General features: G+C 36.9%; 3 protein-coding genes across 3 annotated transcripts; 1 reads left to right on the top strand and 2 right to left on the bottom strand.

Annotated features, from left to right (window-relative positions):
* Window positions 1-95: 95 nt before the first annotated feature.
* Window positions 96-1,111, bottom strand: LOC103934708 (DNA polymerase epsilon subunit 3). Its single transcript, XM_009344458.3, has 3 exons — window positions 878-1,111; window positions 673-779; window positions 96-498 (listed from the first exon to the last, which is right to left on the bottom strand). Exons 1-3 carry the CDS (start codon window positions 1,048-1,050, stop codon window positions 278-280), a joined length of 501 nt encoding a protein of 166 aa, XP_009342733.1. The 5' UTR covers window positions 1,051-1,111; the 3' UTR covers window positions 96-277.
* A 5,464-nt stretch (window positions 1,112-6,575) lies between these two features.
* Window positions 6,576-9,244, top strand: LOC103934707 (probable calcium-binding protein CML48). Its single transcript, XM_048588668.1, has 6 exons — window positions 6,576-6,807; window positions 6,891-7,328; window positions 7,786-7,832; window positions 8,324-8,499; window positions 8,697-8,715; window positions 8,858-9,244. The coding sequence occupies exons 1-6, from the start codon at window positions 6,609-6,611 to the stop codon at window positions 8,966-8,968; spliced, it is 990 nt and encodes a 329-aa protein (XP_048444625.1). The 5' UTR covers window positions 6,576-6,608; the 3' UTR covers window positions 8,969-9,244.
* Window positions 9,245-20,259: 11,015 nt separating this feature from the next.
* LOC103939428 (glucan endo-1,3-beta-glucosidase 14) lies at window positions 20,260-22,528 on the bottom strand. Its single transcript, XM_009349513.2, has 3 exons — window positions 22,296-22,528; window positions 20,809-21,884; window positions 20,260-20,615 (listed from the first exon to the last, which is right to left on the bottom strand). Exons 1-3 carry the CDS (start codon window positions 22,348-22,350, stop codon window positions 20,553-20,555), a joined length of 1,194 nt encoding a protein of 397 aa, XP_009347788.2. The 5' UTR covers window positions 22,351-22,528; the 3' UTR covers window positions 20,260-20,552.
* Between the last annotated feature and the right edge of the window lie 2,140 nt (window positions 22,529-24,668).

Raw genomic sequence — 24,668 nt, 5'->3', positions numbered from 1 at the left:
GTTTTCTAAAATACTACCACAAAGTTACTTATACAATGCAAGAACTGGAGGCTGTGAAGAGGGTGGTGGCTTTTTCATTGCCAAGTAGCTTTCACAGAAGCAATTTTCATCTTAATTCGCATTCGAAGGGTCAAAATATGAAGATTCTGAAGGATGACCAAATTGCTGATTGTTCGAAAATAAAATGGGCAGTTATAGATTTTGATGGAGAAGCAAACAAAGAAGAAAACGAATAACACGAAAACTAGCAGAATATGTGTATTCTTTGCCTGCTTACTCATTCATCACCACTGCCATCCTCATCTTGGTTGTCCTCATCCTTTCCGCCTTGCTTCCGCGACGATGATTCTTCCAATTTCCTCTTCTTCTTCACTTCCTTTGTTTTTGACGTTCCCGCATTTTTTCCTGCATTCTTTCCTCCACTTCTTCCTGCATTCTTCGTCGCATTCTTTCCTTCATTCTTTCCTGCACCCTTCCCGGGATTCTTCGGCCTTAGGTCTGCACGCATCCAAATCAACCAAATTGAACGAATTTGCTTTCAAAAAACCAAAGAGCAATCAATCATATGCGCATTTCAGATCCATAGAAAAAACCAGCGAGTTAGGCATTTCATCAAACACCTCACGGGCACAACTTTTGACATATACCAATGAAAACCGAAAAGGGATTGACCTTCAAGAGGCTTGATGAACTCAGGAAACTCGATCTCTTCCAGCGCCTTCAACACGTCGTCGCCGCTGATCGTCTGCCTCTTCTTTTCCCTGCATATGTCATTTGCTCTGCACCCAAATCACACATTTAACCTAATTAATTACAATTACTGCGAATAATTAAAAGATACGGCAGAGAGAGGCCAGACAGGGGGGGAGGTGCATACGTGGCGGAAAGGTAGTGGATGAAGATCCGGGAGCTTTCGGAGAATGCTAGGATCGCTTCTTTGTGAACGATTAGGTCGCCGTCGCCCTTGTGGCACTGGGAAAGCTTATCCTTCACCACCCGTCGCACGATAGCCTTCGGCAGCTCCTCCGCTTCCGCCACCACTTTCTCCATTTCTTTTTTCCTTTCCTTCTTTCTCCCTTCTATGATTCTTTCTGTCACACTTTGTCTCCAGTCGTCCAATCGGAGGTATCAAAAGGGGGCCGAGGTTATGATGGTAATTTCGGTGTTCATTCCCGCATTCCTTAATCCTCACTTTTTTCCCTCCGTTTTTGTTTTTGTTTTTGTTTTTTTTGTTTTTTATTTTATTTAAAATTGTTGTTAACAAGCGAACCATTTATGTATTTGTTTTAGTTTATTGAATCAGAGTTCCTATGGGCAAGGATGTTGATGGCTCGTTACTTCCCTCATTGTTCATTTTTGGATGCCAAGCGGGGAGGACGGGCTTCATGGGCATGGTCGAGGGTCGAGGGTGTTAAGGGGGTAGAGATATTTTGCTTAAGAGGTCCCACTAGCAAGTGATGAGTGGCCATCAGATTCGTATATGACGGGATCGTTGGTTGCCCTCACTTCTGGATGGTCATCCCATTCCTTCCAAGGAGGTGCAGGTTAACCGTAATACCACGGTGGATTCCCTTATTAATCCAGCTAATGGGGACTGGAATATTGAGTTTATTCGACCGTTTATCTCGTTTGAGGAGGTTGCTGCTATTTTGGCAACTCCACTTGGTGATTCCATGATGAAGGATAGATTGGAATGGCCTCTTGTTCAGAATGGGGTTTATTCTGTCAAGTTCAGATATCATTGGCAGCACTGTCAGGTCACTCATATGCTCCCCCAGAGTTTCTCGTCGGCTATATCTATCCCAACGTTATTATGGAAGTGGGTGTGGCAACTTAATACTCCCCCCCCCCTAAACTAAGGTGTTTTTATGTGGATGACTTTGCATCGTGCCCTGCCCATGATGGAAGCTCTTTATAACCGAAAATCAGCACCTTCACCGCTTTGCCCTTTATGTCATGATCATGAAGAGTTGGTTGAACACTTGTTTCTCCTATGCCCGTGGGTGGAAGCTATTTGGTTTGGGGTTGCTTTAACATATCAGGTTAACAGGCGGGATGTTACATCGTGGGGAATTTGGCTTCAAGCTGTTATGCAGGCTAATGCTCCCTCAAAGGCTGATTTGAAGCGGGTTTTGTCTCTCATTGCCTTCTCCCGTTGGCATATTTGGAAAGCAAGGTGTAGTTTCCTCTTCCACTATAAATCTATCAATCTGATCCAGGTACTATCTATTATTTCCACAGTGTTGCTGCTTTCATTGATGCCATGCAGGCTTCCTCCATCTGTACATTACAGCCGCAATCCCGTAGTGCGGGTCAGGTTCGTTGGATGCTGCCGAATATTCTCCTTGTCAAAATAAATGTTGATGCAAGTTGGGATGTTGCCACGGGTGATGGATATGCAGGAGCAGTGGTTCGAGGTCCTTTTAACAATTTCCTTGCTGCTTATAGGAAGAGGTTTAGTATGACTTGTATTGCTAGTGCTGAAGCATTGGCTTTGAAATGTGGCTGTGAGTTGGGTCTCTCGTTGGGGCTAACCCATGTTGTTGAATCTGATTCTCATGCAACCATTTCATGTTTGCGGGGAACAATCTCTGATGAAAGATAGGAGGCTTTTCCTATTTTAGCAAAGTGTTTGAAGCTTGGGGAAGCCTTTCAGGACTGTCGCTGGTCTTGGATTCCAAGATCAGCCAATTTGACGACTGACCATTTGGCATCGCGTAGATGTGTGGAGATGTGTGATGTGTCTTGGGTTGATCGACCCTCATCTTTGCTAGTGCATGTCTTGAATAATGATGGTTTACCTTACCGACCTTAATTTTGTGCTGAGGGTGCAAAGGGGGACACTTTGAGCTTGGCTTCGAGTGTCAGGTTTTCAACCCCCTTGTACTTCCTGTATGTTTTTTGGTTGTTTGCCCGTTGTCTGGCTTTCGTTGTACTCTTTGGCATTTCTTGCCCTGGTTAATACATTTCCAGTTTCCATAAAAAAAAATAATAATAAAATAAAATTAAAAAAAGGCCTTAGTTTTAATTGATTTTTAACATAAATGATACTTGCACAGTGATTATGGGTTGGTTCGGAATTGTGGTACTTAAAAAAAAAAAAAAAATCTGAAACATTAAATGTATTTGGTAAAACAAAAAAAAAATTATTTTTTAAAAGAACTGCTGTCAATGAAAGTATACAAACATAGAAAAGCAAAAACATGGTATACCATACTTCTAAAAAAAATGCTTTTTTTTTTTTTTTCAAAGTATAGTCATTTAATGAACTTTTCAAATGATAAGTATACACCTATATGTTTTACAAAATTACAATCTTTGCCCCTACATTAATGTGTTTGATAATTATTATATCACATTAAATACTATATATTTTTTTAGCCATTTAACATATGTAAAGCAATTTATATAAAAATATACCAAACACTTAGACACTGCTTTTTTTTTTTTTTTTTTTTTATTAAAAGCAATTTTACAGAAAAAGGTTTACCAAACACTTAATAACTTTATTTTACAGCTGTTTATTCTCACAACACAACAGAAGCAATTTTTTTTTAAAAAAAAAAAGCACAATAATACCAAACTAGGCCTATAATGACTGGTTCGTTCATAAGCATGAAATTTTATGAGTCAAGCTTGAAGAGTTTTGTGTAGTAACTCCTACTCATCATTGAGTTGCAAAATACTATTCAAAACCAAATAAAAGTGACTGTTTAGGCCATTGCACTAGTCCAAACTTTTTTAGTAGGTCTTGAATAAAAGAGCAACTTACATGACACATGTACATCATTACCGTGACGTCATATACTAATGAAAGAAATGCTAGAAATATTCTCATTTCATTCTTCTCATGCCACGTGTACTTCACTAGCACTTAAAACTAAATTTTTAATTATACTAAATCCCACTATTTATTTTCTCCTTTATTACTATTAGGGTTGGGAAAAAAATCCCGAAATACTTGCATACGGAAAAAGAAAAAAAAACCCAAAATTAAAACACCCAAAACCAAATTATACTGAAAACCGAAATATCAAAATAGAAAACTATCGAAATATTCGATATGGTATTTGGTTTCCAATAATCGTTTGTTCGATAAACCCAAAACAAACCGAAAAAGTTTTTAATATAATTTTATATTTAATTAAATTGATATTAGCCGTTGGATTTGATTGAGATTGAATCTCAACTATTCGTTTAAACTCAACTCTCTCTCTCTCTCTCTCTCTCTCTCTCGACCTCACCTCAATTACTCACTCCCTCTCTCTTAACTCAGACGCCCCTTCTCTCAATCACTTCTTCACTTTCTTTTCCGACTATCAAAACGCTGGCCACACCAAACCACAATGATGACTAACCACACCACGCCCTTAATCGCACCGCAATCACGAAAATCTCAAACCCATACCTCCCTCTCCTCTTCGCAATCTAATTACAAAATGTGAAATTATAGTTTTTTATTTCGAATTGATAATGAATTTTAGGATTTATGTTTTAATTTGGGATACATTACCAGGGCATGAGATGAAATTCAAGATTTAAGAATTTGTGAATGAGAATTAGAGTTTTGATTTTGATTTGAGGATGAATTTCAGAACTTAGGCTTTTAATTTGGGATAAATTATTTAGAGCATTGTTTGAAGTTTAGGGTTTAAGAATTTGGTGGTTGCAGTTGTTTCTTGTTTAGAGCACTTGGTTGTTGCTAAAGTTTGAATCCTCCTGCAATTTCTCCTTCTTTCTTCTTTTTCGATTATTGCACTAACTCGAAATACCGAATTTTGTGAAACCAAAAATTACTAGCACTCCCCAATGTCATCCTAAATATATATATATATATATATATATATATATATATCTTTGTGTCATTGAGATAAAACGCTACAATTACGAGGTAACAGTACCCTAGACCTGGCTTCTTTGTCAGGGTTTGGACTAATGTTTCCCTCTCAAGCTTCCCTTATTGGTTTTGGAAAACAGGTTCCCTTGGTTCTCGCAGGTCTTTAGTTGATGGGAAATCGCAGTCAGAAATCTCGTCATGGAAGGAAGAGCTAGCCAAGGAGCATGAGCCAGCCTATCATGGACGTGCTTAGATTAATTAAGCATGAGCCCTATCATTTAACCAAAACTGACCTTCGACTTACACAGATCCTAACATCAATTAATCATCAACTCTACTCAAATTTATACACATGCTAGCCTTTTGTCAATTGACACTTTTTTATTGTTTTACCTTTTTGTTTTTCTTAGATATTATTTTTAATTAAGGTAGCAAGATGTTATGCTACACGTGTTGGACACAATGTGAATATACATGTGCTTGTTTATCGAACAAAGTTCAGTGACCACTAACCACCCAAGAAACTTAAACGTATGGATATTTACCACATGTCAAACATTACAAATCTTCAGGATGTAGTATGAAAATAGTTCTCATCATCGGATATCTTATGCTTATAATATGAACTTTGACTTCACCTTAAAGTTATCATTACTTTGCAGGGCTTGATAGTGTGTTTCATGGTTCATGTGTATGAGTACGGAGACATACAAATGTGCAATAAAGAATTTATCGCCCTCTAGTAATCGTTCAATAGAATGAGATATCCCTTGAAGTCACTTGAAGACCCATCTCAAAAATCTCTAGCCAGAGTAACTATTAATCAAGCTGTGTTTGTAAGAACTGCTTCAACATAAGATTCATTACGGTGAACATAGATATCTATACGTGATTTGACATAATTTCATATCACATAAATCTTGATCAGAATATGAATGATAAGAACCGAATTGCATTGTAACTCAAGGTTCGAAAAAATATCACAATTACATCATGTATACTTCTACCTAATTCGAGTAATCATAACATGCTGATAGGTGTCATTCATGACTTATGATATTAAATTAATTTATTAATTAATTTCACTGCTGGTTTTGATTATAACCCAAGGGGTCACACACCTACGATAGCATTAATGACGTTACGTGCACGATAATAATATATAATTAATTGTTAATTATATTGAATCAATTATTTCAACCTACTAGACATGTTTCAATTAAAATAAGCATTGAGCTTATTTAATTGAAGGGAGTCCAATTCACAAGCCTAAGTGGGCTAGTGGAGTGGACTTAACGCAAAAGAGTGAAGCTCTTGGCATCAAGCCCAATGGTAGGATGCGGCTTGGGTTATTATATTGGAAACTTTAACGAAATGTTTCGGTACTGTTTACTTTAAAGAAAAATTATATTTTTACATTAAAAAGTCAATTCTGGTACTATTCACTTTACCCTTTATTTTGTCCTTATCGTTAAAACTCAAAGTTTTCAAGCATTTTTTATTAGTTTTTTTTATTATATATAACCCATATTTGTTCTCTCATAATTCCCGCATGATCACGATTGGTTCCTCAAAGAAAAGAAAGAAAATCCTAGTCGAAAATCTCTACAATGTGTCGGCAAAAATACTATTCGAAGAAGTGAGTCATCTTGCTAGCACAATCGAATCCCTCACTTCATCATCTGTCGTTAGTGTATTAATACTCTTTGAAGCTCAACATTTGAGGGATTTCTTGTAATCAATTACGAAGAGAAAGAACAAAAACACAAGGATGGTCGTACAAAGCGGCGCACACATGGCTAATGATTCATGCAAGTTAAGCTTGTCGCCAAAATTTCCCTGGTTGGTTGGAAGTCCAACACTACGATTTGTAAACAAACACCGGACGCAAACCGCCCGACCGCAATTCGTCGAAACAAACCCACCACACGCTTTGCTTGCGTCGGTTCGCGGCGCTACAACGGTCGCAGGTAAATAACTTGCATCAATTATAAAACGCAGCGTTTCCTCCCTCGCAACCTAAAAAAGAAATCCCCAAACTCTGTAATTTCAGCAACCCAGAAACAAATTGCTTCAATGGCTTCCAATGGGAAATACGGCTCTCACCCTTACGCGCCCTCTGCGCCATCCCTGCCCGAGTCCTACGGGCAGCAACACACCCAATACCCCCATGGTTACGGGTGGCCCCAACAGCAGCATAATTCGTCGTCTTCTTCTCCCCAGTACTCCCATGGTTACGGGCAGCCGCAGCATCAGCCATATGGGTCGTCTTTTTCTTCTTCTTCTTCTTCATATGGGCAGTCGGGTTTTCCCGCAGGGACCGACCCGGCTGTGATTAGAAGCTTTGAGATGGTGGATAGGGACAGGAGTGGGTACATCGATGAGCACGAGCTGCAGCAAGCTCTGTCTTCTGGGTACCAGAGCTTTAGCCTCAGGACCATTCGCCTGCTCATTTTTCTCTTCAAAAGTCCCACGGATTCTCTCAGAGTCGGTGAGTTTTTTACCTTTCAATTTATACCTTCTTTGTTCTTCGAATTTAATTAATTAGAAATTAGAACAAAAATAGGGAATTTCAAACCTTATTTGTCAGGTTTGAAAAGGGTATTTTTTTTAGAATTTCAGATAGCATTTTATAAATATGGATTCTGCCTCAATTGAATTTATGGGTTGCTTGTTTCTGGTGTTTTAGGATCCATTTCAATTGCCAAATCTTATCTAAAATTAATATATTTTTGTTGAATAATGCCAACTTGAATTTTGGCTGGGAATTTTAATGTATAGACTATGTGTGCATCAATGGTTTTTGACTTCTTCATTGAATCAGAATTCTGTATTGTTTGACCTGATAAAAATGGATAGCCCCTTTCAGCTAGTAGATTGTTTTTCGTTCCCTTGTATTACTTTAACTCTTCTTACTTTATTAATTTGTCATAAATTTTCCGATATAGGGCCGAAGGAGTTTGCTGCACTCTGGATTTGTCTTGAACAATGGCGAGTAAGTATCATCCATTACTCTCTTTTGTGATATGTCTCTGTTCTTGAGATATTTAATGGTTGCTTCTGATTAGGGTTTAGGGTGCTTTCGGTTCCCATTTATTCTGCTTGAAGAATGCTTTGGTTTTTGTTAATATATCTCATGCAGTAGGTACTATTGTAAGGATTGTGGCGTACTCATTTGATGGTTCAACTCTTAATTTATATAAACTACTATGGAACTATTTAAATTGTTACGATCGCCTAGTGATGAAGTTCTCTATGCCGATTGGTTTCATATGGTTGTTGATAATTTCGTTTGTGGAACCCAATCAAATCTTGTCATACACTGCCAATCTGCAATGCCATTTTTACAAGTCAGAGAAGGTTGCCTGACTCTACTTGTGACTCTCTACTTGTTAAAAGAACATGCTTTAGATTTTATAAATCCGTTCCATGTTCTCTTTGCTATAAATTGTCACACTGAATTATCGTTTAAACCTGAAATTGCAGTCCATATTCGAGAGGTATGACAAAGATAGGAGTGGAAAGATTGATTCGATGGAACTGAGAGATGCACTCTACGGTCTAGGCCTTGCCATGCCACCTTCTGTTCTTCAACTTTTGATTTCCAAATATGACGATGGAAGCGGGCGCAGGGTTGAACTCAACTTTGACAGTTTCGTCGAGTAAGTCTTCTAATATTATGTAGCGGAAGCTTTCTTTTGCTAGTATGTGAATTAGGACCACTGCTCAGGTAAAATCATGTCTAAACGGCAGACGTCTGGCATAACCCCTAGATAGTTTCACATGAATTGTTCAGTTCTTCCTAAGAATCATTTTGTGGCTATGCTTCTTCTGACATAGCGTTTTGTTTGATATGCAGATGCGGGATGATTGTGAGGGTAAGCAAATTGCTAGTTAAATGCAATTCTTTAAGCAGATAATGCAGTGTGCTGTTAGACAGAGAAGCAGTTATCTTTCATTCTGAATTTTTTGCCGGAATTTGCTAATTACATGTAAATATTGTTATTATTTTGATTTCAGGGATTGACCGATAGGTTCAAAGAGAAAGATCGGCGGTATACTGGTTCGGCAACTTTTGGTTACGACGAATTTATGTCTATGGTCATCCCATTTCTTGTGTCGTATAATTGATTTGGCCTTCCTCTCTGTAAGTATTTAGTTTGTTAAGTATTTTGTTTCTAGAGAGGAATTTGTACTGTACATTAGGCAAGCTTTATGCTTTGAATTGTAAAAGTTGTTCGCATTGTATATTTGATTGTTGATTTTGAACCTTTGTCAATACGATGTAAAAGGACAAAACAAGCCCGATAAAGGGGGTGTATTCGATTGAGATCATTCGTTTGAAATAGGATTGTACCGATTCCAACTTTTTTGTAATTAACGCCTATTTCCGTTTCTTTTTCCTAATCTTCTTGTTACATTTGCCCTCATTTGTTTGAAACAGGAGTCATCCTACTGATCCTTTATATGAAAAAATTGTGCTTGTTTTTCAATGGACATCACTTGGAGTTCACGGTTAATCGGTTTGGAGTTAAGGTTAAAAGGAAGCCTTTTAAGGGAAGGGGCCTACATCACATTGAACTTTAACGATTTGAATTGTTTATTTTTTAAGTTGTAACTTATATATTATCTTTGTAAAATATTAGCCAAATCGAAAATATTTGAGGCATTTAATTGAGTTCAAAGAAATTAATGAACACTTTGTTCTCTAAGAAACAATGAAATTTCAACATAATAATTAAATAGGCAAATGGTTTCGGATTAAATTGATTTTTTTTTTCAAAGATGATCTATGAATTGAGATTTACAAAATAGAGTGTTCGGATCGTTAAATTCAATGTGGAGTGATTCCTACAACTAGTTTCTATTTTTACCCAACATCGTATTTGTTTGTTTCATGTTTCTTGTTCCTGCTGCCTGCTTGCTTTGATTTTGTGTGATTATTTTATATGCTCTTTGGTGCATCTTCTTCTCTTTCTTTCAAAAGCTTTAACTTTTTAATTTCGATAATTATCCTCCGTTTTGTTTCGTCTAGCGACACTTAAATCTCTACAATTTTTTTATGTTTGTGATTAGAAATTAGAAATTTTCATTTGCAGATGATTTTCCACGAGAAGAGATCCTTTATGGATCTCTTCCATCAATGCTACTAGATTAAGTGATTCGGACCTTTGAAATTTCATTCAACAGCAAAAAGTCATTATAACTTTTAAATAATCAAAACAGGTAGACCGTTGGATGAAATTTTAAAGGCATGGATCACTTGATCTGGTGACCTTAGTAGGAGAAATCTGGAGATGGCTCGTCTCATTTGTCACATTCATTTCGTGATACAACGTTGTAACGGGCCCCACACGGCTGTAAAGTGAAAAAATTCTGATTGAAATTACACACATGGGAGTGGCTGCTTAGCCAACCGGTAGTAACACCAACACGTTTGTAAATTGTAGTTGAAAAGGTCGTCACGGTATTGCGGTATTCCACAGGAGAAAGGATGGATCTTTAGTCTTGGGCGGCTGGAGTAATAATTTTAAGCACGTGTATCATTTCCTTGCGAATAAGCAGCAATATAATTCCATCCCACGAGAAGAGACGTACTTGAGTGCTCTAGAGTATCTGATATTCTAAATTATTTAGTTGTTAAGTTTTTGTTTAAAAAAATAAAATCAAGATTTAACAATTAAAACAACTAGAATACCAAGTACTCCGGAACACCTAGGGATTTTTTTTTTTCGTAAGAAACTATGAATACAATTAAACGTTCACTAATAAAATGCAGACTATGCAGTGGACCACCTAGACAAGAATTGATTCAATGCTTTTCAAGTAATTTGGCCTAGGATAGTGATCCACATACTTATTTTCACTTCTCACACATTCTTCTCAATTTCATGTCGTCGGATCGAATGAATTAAAGATAATTAATGCCTAAAAAATAACAAGGGTATGTGGAAAGTAAAAAGGGTGTGTAAGAAGCATTATGGTATGTGTGTGTGTGTATATATATAGATGTAGGAAGCCTTTTAGAGAAGGAATTTCCATTTTTTTTTAATGAGGATTAGTTGTGGGGTTCATACCGCATTGAAATTTAACGATCCGAACTATCTGTTTTTTAAATTGCACTCATAGATCATCCTTGCAAAATATTAGCCAAATCAGAAATATTTGAGACATCTAATTGAGTTCGAAGAAATTGACGAACACTTTGTTCTCTAAGAAACATTGATTTCATCGTGATAATTAGATAGGCAAACGATTTTGGATTGAATTATATTTTTACAAGGATGATTTATGAATTGAGACTTATTAAATAGACATTTCGGATCGTTGAAGTAATTCCCATTTTTTTCAAAACATTTCTTACCATTTTTTTTTTTTTTTTTTGGTAAATGAAAACATTTCTTACCTTTTGATAGAGGTGTTCATCAATCGTCGGCTCGAATTTGTTAATATTTTGCCGATCCGCGTTACGTTGGTGTTCATCTATTTCAAAACTGATAATATTCAGCTAATTTATATTCGATCCAGTGTAGATTGAATTGCAGACTTTACAAACCAATTCCATTTGATAATCGGTTAGGATATGTTGAAAATATTTTTTTTATTAATATGTAAGAGTACTATTATTGTAACGACCCGTCCCCAATTATTACGATTTTTACAATTTTTAAACGTGAATTTATGAAAATACCCTTCGAGGCAAAGTGTTGGCTTTTGTTGACTGCCATGTTGTGTCACGTAAGGTTCAATTTCTTGGCGTATCCTCGTAGTATTCATTGCCACGAACATGTGGGCGCAAAATGATCGTGATTTGGAATTATAACGAAGGAGTTATTAACGTTTAAAGTTGAGGGAAAAATTGTAAAATTATTAATTTTTGGAATACTCCAGATTTTTGGAGTTAAATCTAGTGGAGCCACGTGTGTGGCCTAGATTTAAAGAAGACAAGATGGGCGGTGGAGATAGGCTATAAAGGAAAGGAATGAGGGGGATGTGAAGCCAACCAGGAAAAGAGAGAGATGGCGAGTGACCAATGGAGAAAGAAGAAAGGGGGGGGGGGGAAGGAGAAGGTGAGAAGCACAGGATCATGGATCCCTACCGGTTCTCTACAACCCGACCCACAGAAACTGTGAAACCCGATGGGTTTCGATGGTTTTCTGGCCAATTTCCAACGATTTACGTCGAGTTATCACCTGGGAACTTCCCACCAGCCTTCTCTCTTCGATTTTCCACACAAATTAGACAAGATTTGGTTTGGTTTCGTGAGAATGGCACCGGCGGCATCATGGTGTTCTTGGTGGCAATTCGCCAATTTTTGAAGCAAAGTCCTTCAATATCTACCACCATTAGACTCTCCTTGAACCCAGAAACAATGCCCAATCATTGGTTGAAGCATCAGAGTCGATTTGAGGGCAAATTAAGAATCACCCTTTATAGGATTTCCGATGAATCAAAGGGAATTTGAGGTATTTTCCAGCCAAATTGACCGTAGTCATAGGTATGAAACTTGTTCTACTCGTTGAGACCTTCATTCCTGTAAAATTTGGTAATTTTTAGAAATAGTTGAATTTTCCGGCAAGTCAGGGCGGCCAACCACCATTTGCGGCGGCGCGTGGGCCGAGACGTCCCCTGACCTTCCTAGGTTAAATTTGAATACTCTAATTCCATTGGTGAAGTCCGATTGACGAATTTCTGTCATTTGAATGTAGTTCCATGAAAGTCCGCTGCTTAATTATTATAGCAATTGACGATCCGACCGTTGGATCGTCACCAAACTTTGATACATTATAATACATAATATTTGATGATATTAGAAACTTACGGATCGAGAATCCGACATACGGATCTTCCCAATTAGGACATGTAAGTTATACGTTCTATTGATAAGAATTCTAAGACGTAATTTGATAATTGTTCCAGGTGGCAATCGTTCGTGACGCCTTGATATTTGTGCTAGGGAGTTGTAGCGCGGACTCTAGCTGAGTGGGCTTTTCGGTTTTCTATATATACGTATATATGTTTCCCATTTTTCCCAGAAATGGTTTTAAGTGGAATTTCATTTAAAATGCCATGTCATGGTTACTTTACATTTTAGCGTATGCTATAGCTTTGCATAATGTTGCGTGATGCTGTGGAGCCCAGGTAAGCTACAGGTGAGTACATTATGATGTTAGTGGTTGTGATGTATATGGTTATGCCTGGATGCATTTGGTACTCATTATCTTTCACCCCAGTGTTAGTGCTTCGCCCGAGGTCAGGGCTAGCCTTCACATAATCGTTCACCTCCCGTACCGTACGCTCACCTTGGATCCAAGGCAGGTGCCAGCTTGTCGTATAGACCACATTAGGTGGTTCCGACTCGTAGGTGACTTGCGATACTTCGCACAGCCTTCACATGATCATAGCACTTGAGCTTATTTATTTACACCCAACCTGTCATACAGACCACATTAGGTGGTTCCGACTTATGTGCAGGTTTAGAGCCATACAAGTCACGTTAGGTGACTCCGGCTGCCATATCATTTTACATTGATTTATTTCACCTGGTTTACTTATTTCATTGCTGAGATACTTGACATGGCATATACTTGGTTTTCACTACTCTCGAGCATGATTTCTATATACGGATGTATTATTATTTTTTGGGGAATTATATGGGTTTTACAGCGAGGGGTTATAATGTTTTCAAAAGGTTTTTATTAAAAACTTTATTTTCAGGCCCACTCACCCTTGTATTTGCACCCCTCCAAGTTTTAGCTGTTGTATGTTCGTATCGACGAGGATTTGTGGCGAATCTCAGTATAGGTGGCTACCTTTGAGGGTATGATCCTTACACACACTACTATACTTTATTATGCTCTAACGTTGCACCTACACTACTGCACTTTACTTATGCTCTGACGTTGCGTGTGAAACGGGCTCGTTCCCGCTCGCAATGCACTCTAGTCCTTAGGCACTTTTAGGGCTAAATTCATTCACATTTTCCACATCACTATACTTTATGGCTTCGTCACCTTCCAGGTGTCGGCTAGCACATCTCGATTCGGAGTCCTAGTGGACATTCCGGGTCGAGATGTGTCAATTATAAATAAAATTAGGGCACTAACCCTTTATAAATAGATATTTGTAACTTTGTAAAATGTCCTTTATAAATAGAACATTTTGTAACATTGTAAAATGTAAGTCTGACAAGATGCAGTCTCCTCGAGTTGTATAGCCTTCTCGATGACTGTTATATTTATTTCTTTTCAATTAGTAAAGTAAAATTTATAATGTCATATTATGTTCATTCGTCTATTATGGATAACTTTGATTTTCAACTTGATGCATCCATTCTAGTCCAACCTTTATCCAATTGATGTTGGATTGGATTGGAACACAAGACTAGTTTTTGAATAACAAGTGTAATTAAATCAACATTAAGCTCTTTTAATATCATGATTTATTGACATTTCTATTTACTTGTAAGTGAGAAGCCTTCAACTTAATTTCCATAAATGTCGAAGTTACTATGGTTGAGTCAACCAGGTTTACACAATGTGTATTTAATCCAAATCTCCTTCTCTTGGAGAAAATTTTCCAGATTCCGGTCACATATGACACCTGGTATTCCAACGAATGAAAATTAGACACGTGGCTCTTCCATGTTTCAATTAAATTGCATTCTTAAAAAACTAAAGAGAAAAGAAAGTCTACCAAACTTCTACTGCCGTCAATAACATTTAAACGAACCCTTACTCTGGTTCTTGTCCTTACTCCTTAGTTCTGATGGCCTTCCCTACCCTCATACAGAGACACCAATCTATATTGCAGTTTATCAACAATCGCTTCAGATTTAGTTTCAGACAATTTCTTTGAGTTGTACTGTCATTTTTCTTGGTTGTGTTATTTTGGCCCTTCTATGAAATTAGATAAAAACCTCATTTTACAGAAAATGAGAGTATGAAAGCCAAATCATTTAGTACTCCTTGTTTGATTTCATGAAAATCAGAGTATGAAAGCCAGAAGAAGAAAAATAAATACCCATAAAAGACTAAGAAATTACTCAAAGAAGCTATATAGAACTGAGAAATTAACAATGGAGGAGCCAGAGATAAAGACAGAGTTTGCGGGGCCCACTATCTCAAAAATTATCATACTGCAATTTAATTGAAACAACGTGTCTAATTTTCATTCCTTAGAACACTAGTTAGGTCTCATTGGCCTTCTTAAGAGCATCTCCAATGGTTTGGCCATGTTTAGCCACCATTCTTAAATATAGCGCACTAAAAATATAATCTTTAAGGAATAATGCAGGGTTATAATTTTTCATCTTGAATGGCACATGCATTGTTCTCAAAATCGACTTAGGCGGTGGAGGATTGATGCAATTAAGGTCAAAATGTAGAGGAAAATCAAGTAGGGGTAGACAACTACTTAGGCGGGTTAGACGGGCTAGAAGGGCCAGGTGACCTAAGCTGATCAGGCGGCCTAGGTGGTGGCTAGGCTATTTAGAGTTTAGGGTTTCATATTTTTAAATTTTTTTATTAAAAAGAACCCATATTATTTCTCTCACCGTTTCCTGTTTCTCTTCATTCTGTCTCTTCACACAGACGCATTCTCTCTCTCTTTCTCACTCTCTGCACAGACAAGTGTGATGATGCCAATGCCAAAATGGCTTAAGTTTTAACTTATCCCAATTTCTCACTACAAGTATAATCTTTTTTAGAGTGTAAGTAGGCTGTAATTCATATATATATATATATATATATATATATATATATATATATAATAAATTGAATTAAATCTGCATGGTCCGCTTAGTCACTTAGTCACTAGGTCCTAACCTACTGCCCAACTACCGGTTAGTGTCTTTTAGAACATTGGGTACATGGGCTACTTTTTATTCCTCTCAATATTTTATTACTTTTTAATTAGCATATTGAAAAATATCATGGTACAACACTCACACATCAACTCCTATGTGTTGTTTAAATTAATTAAACATTATCTGTACCTATCTAAATATAATATTTTGAACAAATTATTTTTTTAAGATGTATACCGAATATATCTATCTTTGGAGAGAGTGTTTAGAGTATAACAGGTGTAAGAATGAGAACCGATATTTTTCCCACAAAAAAAAAAAAAAAAAAAAAAAAAAGAAAGGGATGAGAACCGGTTAGCAAGATTTCACATAATTTTAGTTTAAAAAAAATTGTAACGGCTAGAGATCTGGGCCTGCATAAACAGTTTGTCAGTTTGTGTAAAAAAGGTTGCGGGTGCATGATAAAACATGCAACCAGAAGCACACAATTACTGCTATATGATGTCCCAGATAGTCTTTTTCTCTTTATGGGGCCATGAACATGTAGCAAGCCCTCAGGAATTGGCGCCTACATCCTTTAGGGTAGATTCTTTATAACCCTCCATTGAAGATGGGTTTTGAGAAAAGGGCTAAGTTGGGGATTTGGCCCTCAATTGAGATGGCCTTAGGTTCTCGTTTGATCAACCATGAAGCCCTCACTAGAATTTCTTACCATCTGCCGAATATGAGGTTTTTAAGTGTGTTGAATATATGGTCTGGTACATTAAGTGTAATATTTTAATTTGTTGGACATTTGAATTTTTTTTTTAACCAATTATATTATGACATTTGGTGTATTGAGTCGTGTTCCCACCACATTGAAAATTATTATAGTACAACAATCACACATCAACTCCTATGTGTTGTTTAAATTAATTAAACTACTATTTGTACCTATTTAAATTAATTAAACTACTATTAGTACTTATTGAGTCGTGTTGCAGAGTGATGCCTCGTGGGTTTCTTTGGCCCTCCCTGTTATCTTGAATCCCCCTCTAAAGTTCTTGACCTATGTTTGTAGTTGAATGATTCCTTCCCAAGGAATATCTAGTTATGGCTTGTTTCTTTTCCCCTTTACTCCCTAGTTCTTCTACTACCCTCAATTTCGGTGCAAGATGGCTAGGTGCTACCAACCTGTCAAACCTGCATCATGCTTCCTTCGCAAGGCGTTGCTTTCCCAGGTCAGCTTTCTACAAGCACTACTTTTTGGTAGCGCACCCCATGGCTTTCGCACGTTGAACTTCTGTGTGACCTGGGAAGGGAAAGTCAACCTCTCTTTATTAAATGCATGTTTTGCTAGGGGTTTCACATGATCTTAGAGATAGGACTTGATTCCTTTCTAATTAGATTGGTTAGCTTGCTGGGAAATGGGTAAATTAAGTATGTTCTCTCTCAATGCTTGCCTATGTGGGATACAAGGGTTATGGGCTTGGATCTTTGGCCCCAAGCAGCCTAAAATCCTCCATAATCTTGACTCCACATAGGCCCAATAAACTCATGTAACCATCTACACCATAATTTACTTGACAAACACCGAGCATGTGACTTGGACACATGGTGTGATTTATATAAATATCTGGCTTAATCAATGTAGTGTGACATGGTTGTGAATATATTCTTTCCTCAATCCCGCACCTTCGCATGTATTCGCGCTTCACTTGGGGCTATCGTGACAATTGGGCCTGCTCATTACGTTTTTGGGCCTCAACAACATGCAACATCTAACTCCTAGGGGTTGCTTCCTTAGCCGTAATTGTTTAAAGAAGTTACACTATGTTTGGATGAGGGAAATAAACATGGAATTTTGGTAAAAGTCAGAATTTATAAATTAACAGGCACCAATTCTCTTGTTTGGATTCATAAGCATAGAAATTTAGAATTTCCGCATGGAAAAAAAACTTGGAATTTGGGACCTCCAAATCCCAAGTTTAAATTCCATGTAAATAGGTGTCATTTCTCAATTTCTATGATTGAGAGTTTAAAAATAACAAATTCTGTATTCAATTCCATTGTTCTTTTAGGTTAACCAAACAAGAAAATTTACAAATTCTAGAAAATAAAATCTCGTCATTTCAATTTCCGTCATTTTTAAATTCCTTAGTAATCTTAAATTTCTTCACCCAAACATAGTGTTAAGGAAAAAAAAAATAGAAAAAAAAAAATTGAAGTACACACTTCGCCTATTCGACCGCGTATTGGCATGTCCGCAATCATCCAAGACCAGAAAATGTGAGGCTAACAATTTAATTAGGAGAATTGTATTAAATGTGGTATTCTGTTTCCTTAAAACCAATGAAATGAAACCTCTTATAATTTGACATCATTAATTGATAAACCAAATGGTTCGGTCAAGCTGTCTGAAAATCCAGTTGGTTGTCAACTGCCAAACCAACATTACATATCTTGCTTGATCCACGCTTCATCAACTGGGTTCCTCTAATTAGTTCAACGTCTAAGTTGAAAAATAAATGGTTTATATCATTGAAGTTCGATGTGTTGTGAACTCAATGTGTATATATATGTATCTGTCAAAGCTTATCCTACTTGGGTTTGGGGGGCCAGGCTGCAGCTGAATTGCTGATGAGAATCCTACAATGCAAAAGAATGAAAGCGACCCGCACTTTATATTGCTTTGCTTGATCTTGTTTACATTCGTAAAACAAAATTATTCTAACACTAATTATTTTTTTTCACCCACCAAATAATTAATGAACAAATCTTGATCGCTAAGTTTAATTTGTCTACAATATTATATTCACTACGCCTGCTCTTTTGGCGAAAGTCTTTGCACGTAAGTACTCAAGAAAAATGCCTCTATTTTTATCATATAATTATATTATTACATTTGTACCAAGTCTTTTAACCGTCGTTGTCACGTAATTAAGGATTAGAAATATTACAGGCGGCAGAGAATACTAATGTCAGGTATGGACAAATTAGCAGGGTGATCAAGCGGAGAAAACTATCTTGTAATCAATGAAACCATGTGACAAATATTTATTGAACGAGTTATACTGTTAAACAAATGACAATCATCGATTGCAAATCTACAAACCAATACATTTGTTACAATAGAGAGTTTTTCTCAATTCTCAAGCACGTAAAAATGAACAGCACTGGACGCAAATAACATTGGCAAGTTGAACTTAAGTTACTTGAAGGTCTAAACTGGATATGATAAAAAATAATAATATCCAAAGTTTGAAGAATAATATTTAAAATCAAGCAAAAACTTCGTCACCCTAATGCATGTAAGCTCAAAAACTTAGATTTCGATAACTCGAAAGGCCGCAAATAGAGGAAAAACAAAATGCAGAGCCGTGTTAAAGACAAAGAGCTCTTGCCACTTTTGAGTTAACAGTCCACACGCCAAAGGTTAAGTTGATAAGGATTTCTGAATTCTCATTTAATTTTGGTGACCATACGAAAGATTTCATGGACGTGAAGTCGCACTATGAGTCAATAGCAATATCATCGATATTATTTTAATTAAATTATGTATTATTAATTGTTGAATTTTATCACAACAAATCTCAAGAGTTTTGAAAATAAACTTCTCGTATACAAATTTATGGACGAAGCCAATAAAGGCCTACAAGAGGCAGATGTCCCCACTTAAGTAATTTGTTAATTAAGCTGCATACTGCAATTATATGTACACGTGTTATCTTTGAAGAAAATATATGTCTAATATTAAGCATACCTTCATACTACTTCTACTCTATATCAAACATAATATGATCAAAAGTGCTCTTGTTCTGTCATTGAAATTGATAAATCCCTCATTCGCCTCTTGTGTGTTAATATTTTTCTCATCAACTTGCCACTTTCCATTACTACATTAAAGTTTTTATAATATTGAAATTATGATACGTCGTCATTTGAAATTCCTAAACCCTAATATGATTTTTTTAGTTGTTTTTCAGGTTGTCCCCACTAGAAGAAATTTTAACTCCATCCCTCTACAAATTTATATATTATTTTGTTTTATTTATGATATGGACTATATTCTAAAATTCAGATAGCTCTAAAATTAAAATTTGGAAAATAGAAAAGGCAACCCAAAAGGAAGAGTCAAAAGCCAATTCGGATTTTTGTGAAGCAGAAGCCATACAGAATTTTATACACAGAAAGATTCACATGCATGATTACAAGTGGAATGACAAGGAAGGATAGGGATGCGTTACCATTTGCTTCCGTTCATAAAAACAAACAATTTATGTGGCATTGTAGTCATAAAAAAGTCCACTTGATGCACGTATGAAGTGGACAGAACCTGACAGCCTTTACCTCACAGATGCCATTTGATTTCCCACCGTACAACACCAATAACAACAAAGTCAACAAAGTCGGATTTCACTCAATGGTATTGATTATATGAATCATAAAATGTCACTGCGCTTGATTTTGTATCAAATCTTATATTAGATTAAAGTAGTCCATGCATATCATAATTTTTTTTCTTCTCGATTTAATCGATAGTAGAAAAAAAGAAAATCGAACATAAAACACTAGATACATTCTGAATATCTTTTTTTCTGATAGAAGTGAGAAAAAAAAAATCGAACATAAGACGTCAAAAGCAAAGTAGTGAATCTCGATAAAAATACAATGAGAACTACAATTGTGTGTACTTTTTTCCCATTATTCAGCAATATTGTGTAAAATTGAGCTGCCATGGAAGATTATTGGCTAGCTCACTAGTGTAGAAAATCAAAGAAACTAAATGTATACAGTATAAGAAGAATTAAAGCTATTAATATAACCTATTACAATTCCTTTTGCTTTTAAAAAAATCTTCTGGAATTCAGGTTTGCTCCTGTCTGCATGTCTTCCTCCCCAAAAAGTTGTTCATAAAATACATGAGCTCTAATAAGCACATAATAATAAGTACACAATGAGAAGGATCAGAAAATTGAAGATGGACATGGCCTGAAAAAGACAAAGAAAAATATAGCATTAGACATCATTGTTAAGAAATTTAAGAAAATTACGGTACAGTAGTAATTTTCTCCGCTTAGATATCAAATTAATATAAATATATCGCTGTATTCAAAATTCAAGAAAATTAATTCCAACCCAAGATCATAGAAAGAATAATTAACAAAAGGTAATGTTTACGTACATTTACATTCGAGTCTGCAGAAAAAGTTAGCTGAGGAAGACCCTGGACTCCAGGAGGATTACCCTGGACTCCAAGAAGGCTGCCCTGGAATCCGATATCATAAACCGGAGTACCATCCGGATAATATAGTCCGTAGTTCCTCTCCGACGCAGGACCGGGCTTCAAATCCTCGTTAAAAAGTGCAAAAACGTAAATGTCGACCGGAACTTTAGGCATCGCCGGCGTCCCTTTATTCTCTTCAATTTTCCTCATCAGATTACCGTTGTAAATACCAGCATTTTCCGGCGTGGCGCCGGCCTCGTTTGCATCCCCTTTCGAAGGCCAGCCGGTCTCGGATATTCGGACCTCGATGTCTGAATACCCCATCGCCTTGATGGCAGAATAAACGGCATCAATCTGGGCATCCAGCATGTTGTCGTAGTGGAGATTCGTGACTGAATCGTCCATGCCAGGATTAGGCTGGAACAGCACGTACTCCAAAGAAACTTCACTTGGACTGGCCTTGTAAGCAAAGTAGGGATAAGCATTTATCGAAAAGGGCGAGTTAACTTGCGAGTGGAAGCTGAGGATCGGCTGGATATACTGAGTGAGATCTTGTCGGAAACTCCCCGCCGACGGTGGGTAGGAGTTTCCTAAAATAGTAAGCGAGTGCGCAGTTGTGACAGCTACTTGTTTGGAAAGGCCGAGGTTGACGAGGGCGCGGTAGACGGATTGCATTGCCGGGAGGAGGTACGACCAGAGCTGGGTGTCGTTGCCGCCGAGGACTTCGTTTCCGACATTGATGCACGTGATTTTGGTCTGGGGGAGATAGGGCTGCACGTTCTGCTGAATCCAGGACTGGGCTGTGAGAGGGTCGGTGGACATGCTCTGCAAGTAGTCGTTGCCGAGGCCGATGATGAAGTCGACGTCGGAGTTGGAGAAGGCTTGGAGGACGTTGGGATCGGCGTCGTAGAGTTTGACGCGGCTGACATTGAGGGACTGGAGGAGGACGGCCACTCGCGACGGAGATGGGAGGTTGTTGGCTATTTGTCCATAGTTGATTCCGAAGCTCAGGCTCTGGACTTGGAGTGTTGAATCTGAAAGCAGATACTAAATTCAGATCCTAAATTCGATGAAAATACGTTGTCAAATGTCTAATACCGAATTTTAGAAAGGAAAGAAAAACCATCGTAGATTAGTGAGTGGTTAATATAAATTGTTCACAAAACAGAAGATTGGATTATGTTTGGTTGGTGAGAAAACAGGGGAAACTAGACGGGAGGAAAAAGAAAATTTTCAAATTTTCAGTTACTTTTTTCTTTCACGAAAGCCAACAAGGAAATATATAAAGACCCAATTGAGAAAATTTTCTTTTAAGAGGACCCAGAAAGAAAATCTGAGACTTGTAGCTCAAAATTTCCATCCTTTTCTTCTCTGTGTTTACTTTATTTTCTTGCACTTTCTTGGGAACCAAACAGGTGGAGGTGGAAGAAAGTAGGAGGACGAACCCGAGAGACCGAGGAAGAGCAGAATAATTGTGAATAGGACAGTGGAGGTTGCCATTACTGATCGGATCTTGTGCTTCACCTCCAACAAGGCAACTCCGCCACCTCCCCCACTAGCCCCTGCAGCCTGTATTCCAAGAACTACGTGCAACTTTTACCACCTAGCAATGCCCAAGGTCCTTTAATATATATAGGAGCGTGCGCTTTGCCTTCCAATAACAGGTTTTTAGGTCAAAGAATAAAAGACTCTGTTTTGATACACATACTTTACAAAAATTTATACACAACGTGAAATCATATAATTAAGCATTAAACTCATTATGGGAACAAAATTTTAGATATTCTACTTATAACTTATAAGCAGTGGCGAATCAATAGAGGGACTAGGGTGGTTTTAGAACCTATAGAGGTCGGAAAACAAATGTAAAGTCCTTTGAATTTATGGTATGTGCTTTTTTTGTACCCACTAAGTACTTGATGAAATGTATGCTCGAAGTATATTGACAGGAGGCCTCGACAACATTAGGTAGAGGATCTCGACGAACTCGATTGACATACAGCCAACATGGCTCAACAGATGACGACATGCCCACAAAATGCTCGACGAATTGCCTCACTAAAAAAACTTGGACGTTTTACAGAGAGACCCCCTAAAGTTAAAATTATGAATCTACCACTGCTTACAAGTAGAAAGATATGCCACTCAAAAGTAGTGATAATGACAAAGAAAAAATATTTGTTCAGAAAAAACAAGTTGTGTATGATTGCTTGAGTAGCGCAACTCCCACACAGATTTCTTGTTTCAACACTTTTATCAGTTTTGATATCAAATAAATCGACAATTCAATTAAGAATTCTAATTAGCATAGTAAATTTTGCTATCCACTTGAAACATATAGGTCACTAAACAACCTTCAATTTGATTGAATTTAAGCCAAAATGAACTTTAAATGACATTCAATCACAATTGAGCAAAAAGAAAAAAGGACCTAGTGTACACCAGAGTAAAGCTTTGTTTTTGGGGTGCACACTGATTCGTTTAGATCATGGTGGAGGAGTTTCCAACTTTTGTTTATTTGGATTTTATATTTTGTTTGTTTTATGTGGGCTTTTGATTTAGCGATTTTTAAAAGCCAATTGTTTGCTTTGACGTATTAAATTCAGCTTAGTCTCTGTTGGATGTAGTGAATTACCCACACGGAAAATTTGTTTGTTCATATTATTGCTAATTTATTATGAGGTTGAACTCACCGTCTCTTTCTTAATGTAGATAGTATCGTTTGTTTTTTTTTTTTAAAAAAAAAAAGACAACTTGTGACAAGTCATAGTTATTCACCTATTCCGGCTCCGAATAGGCTATGGGGAATTTCACTCTATCCGTGAGCACTATCAAGTAGACTCACCAACTCGAATTATCGAAATCGGGACCTCCCACATTTTTTTGTTTATTGGGAACCGCAATCCACGCACTTACCACTAGGCCATGTTACGTATGAAAAGTCAGTGCTTTTTCCTATATTTTCTGTTTGGTTTGCCATCTTTGGGCAGTTTGATTTGCAAATTCCTTTTTAAATAGCAATATTTATCAACATTAAGGAATAAAGAATGTGCTTAGCTTCATAATTAGTTAACAATATTATGATTTAAATTTGTATTTGACGAGAATTGAACATAAGACTTCCTACTTACAAGTGAAGAGTAATACACTATATCGTAGTATTAAGTGATAGTTAGGTTTCGATTTAGATAATGAAGGAGCTGAGATGAGATTATAGGCAACTGTCCATATCATTAATTACCATTGAATTATCAAATGCAAAAGCAGAATGGAACTCTTTGGGTCAAATTTTTTAGCTGGTTTGACTTCTAACCTTGTCGTATGAGTTCATGAATCCTCTAACTAAAACTTTACTTAATTCAATGTATACATATCAGATCTTGACTTAATTTTCGTTCAATCAACAGAAACATAACATGAATTTAGTTCTATTTCAGGATTGTAACAGCTTTTTGAATTCATTAAATCCCTACCATTTGAAAAGAAAACGAATACATTTAAAAGGAAACATAAGCAAATTGTAGACGACTCCTTGGACTTGATCAAACTTAATAAATCGTGATGCAAACAGAACGTGTGACATATTTTCAAAAATATTTTCTATTCAAAATAAAAAATTCACTGTTTAGTCTAAGCAGACTAATCTCGACAATGCGAGTTTAAACTCAGAACATAATGAGTTGAATAAAACCTTGACCACTGAAGCAATTCACCACTTACAATAAATTCTCTTAACTAATAGACTGCATTATGGTTTAGCATTGTCGATAGCAGGATGTGAAAGTTGAATAAATATCTCCTTTTTGTTCTGTAGAACG

The sequence above is a fragment of a genome, unplaced genomic scaffold, assembly GCF_019419815.1.
Source record: "Pyrus x bretschneideri cultivar Hongxiangsu unplaced genomic scaffold, Pyrus_bretschneideri_v1 Contig29, whole genome shotgun sequence".
Lineage (NCBI taxonomy): Eukaryota > Viridiplantae > Streptophyta > Magnoliopsida > Rosales > Rosaceae > Pyrus > Pyrus x bretschneideri.
This window is presented reverse-complemented; position numbering and strand designations above follow the sequence as displayed.